The sequence below is a fragment of the Myotis davidii genome, unplaced genomic scaffold, assembly GCF_000327345.1.
Source record: "Myotis davidii unplaced genomic scaffold, ASM32734v1 scaffold73, whole genome shotgun sequence".
NCBI lineage: Eukaryota > Metazoa > Chordata > Mammalia > Chiroptera > Vespertilionidae > Myotis > Myotis davidii.
The window spans coordinates 5,116,140-5,116,880 of NW_006286675.1; the positions used below are offsets into that span (position 1 = coordinate 5,116,140).

Consider the following 741-nt stretch of genomic DNA (forward strand, 5'->3'; position numbering starts at 1 on the left):
TATCCATGTGGCAGCCTGCTAGAAAGCCATATTTTAAATGTTAATTTTTATAAAATGGAAAAATTAGTATGCATAGCAAGATCTTGGGATGGCTTTTCTTCTCCATGTTTCCCAAAGCCTGCCCTCTTTGACCTACTCTGTCCAGGGAGGCGAAGGTGAGCAGGCCAACCCCAAGGGACATGAACCAGTCTGCAAGGACAGTCAGGGGGAGAATGGTTAGCCTACAGGTCTGAACCCCCAGCCCCCTAGCAACTGTTCCCACAGCCCCCACTCACCTGCGTAATAGTGATAACACACCAGCAAGGCCCCAATTGCAAAGCAGAGGAGGACGAAGTGGAAAAACTCATCTGTAAAGACAGGAGGTGGGGAATTTACTATTTGCTTCTTTCTCCCTCCTTTTCTTTCTTTCTTTCTTTTTTTAAATCCTCACCCAAGGAGTGAGGATATTTTTTTCCATTGATTTCAGAGAATGGAAAGGAGCGGGGAGGGGAAAAAGGAGGGGTGGGAGAGAGAAAGGGAAACATCAATGTGAGAGAGACACATTGGTTGGCTGCCTCCTGAACACACCCCGACTGGGGGTGGGGATCAGACCTGCACCTCAAGTAGGCGTCCTTGACCGGGAATTGAATCAGAGACCCTCCAGTGCGCAGGCCAATGCTCTAACCACTGAGCACACCCGCTAGGTTAATTACTAAAAGTATTCCTGTCTCCGCTGAAGTGTAGCTTTTATTCAGAGACAAT

General features: G+C 47.9%; 1 protein-coding gene across 4 annotated transcripts in view; it reads right to left on the bottom strand.

Moving 5' to 3' along the window:
- The window catches only part of TMEM40 (transmembrane protein 40), a 31,544-nt gene that overhangs the window by 1,523 nt on the left and 29,280 nt on the right, over nucleotides 1–741 (bottom strand). For all 4 annotated transcript variants that reach the window (XM_015560387.1, XM_015560386.1, XM_015560385.1 and 1 more), the window contains 2 exons: nucleotides 276–347; nucleotides 133–189 (listed from right to left, as the gene is read on the bottom strand). In XM_015560387.1, the coding sequence (XP_015415873.1) occupies nucleotides 133–189; nucleotides 276–347 (129 nt within the window). The remainder of the gene's footprint in view (nucleotides 1–132; nucleotides 190–275; nucleotides 348–741) is intronic.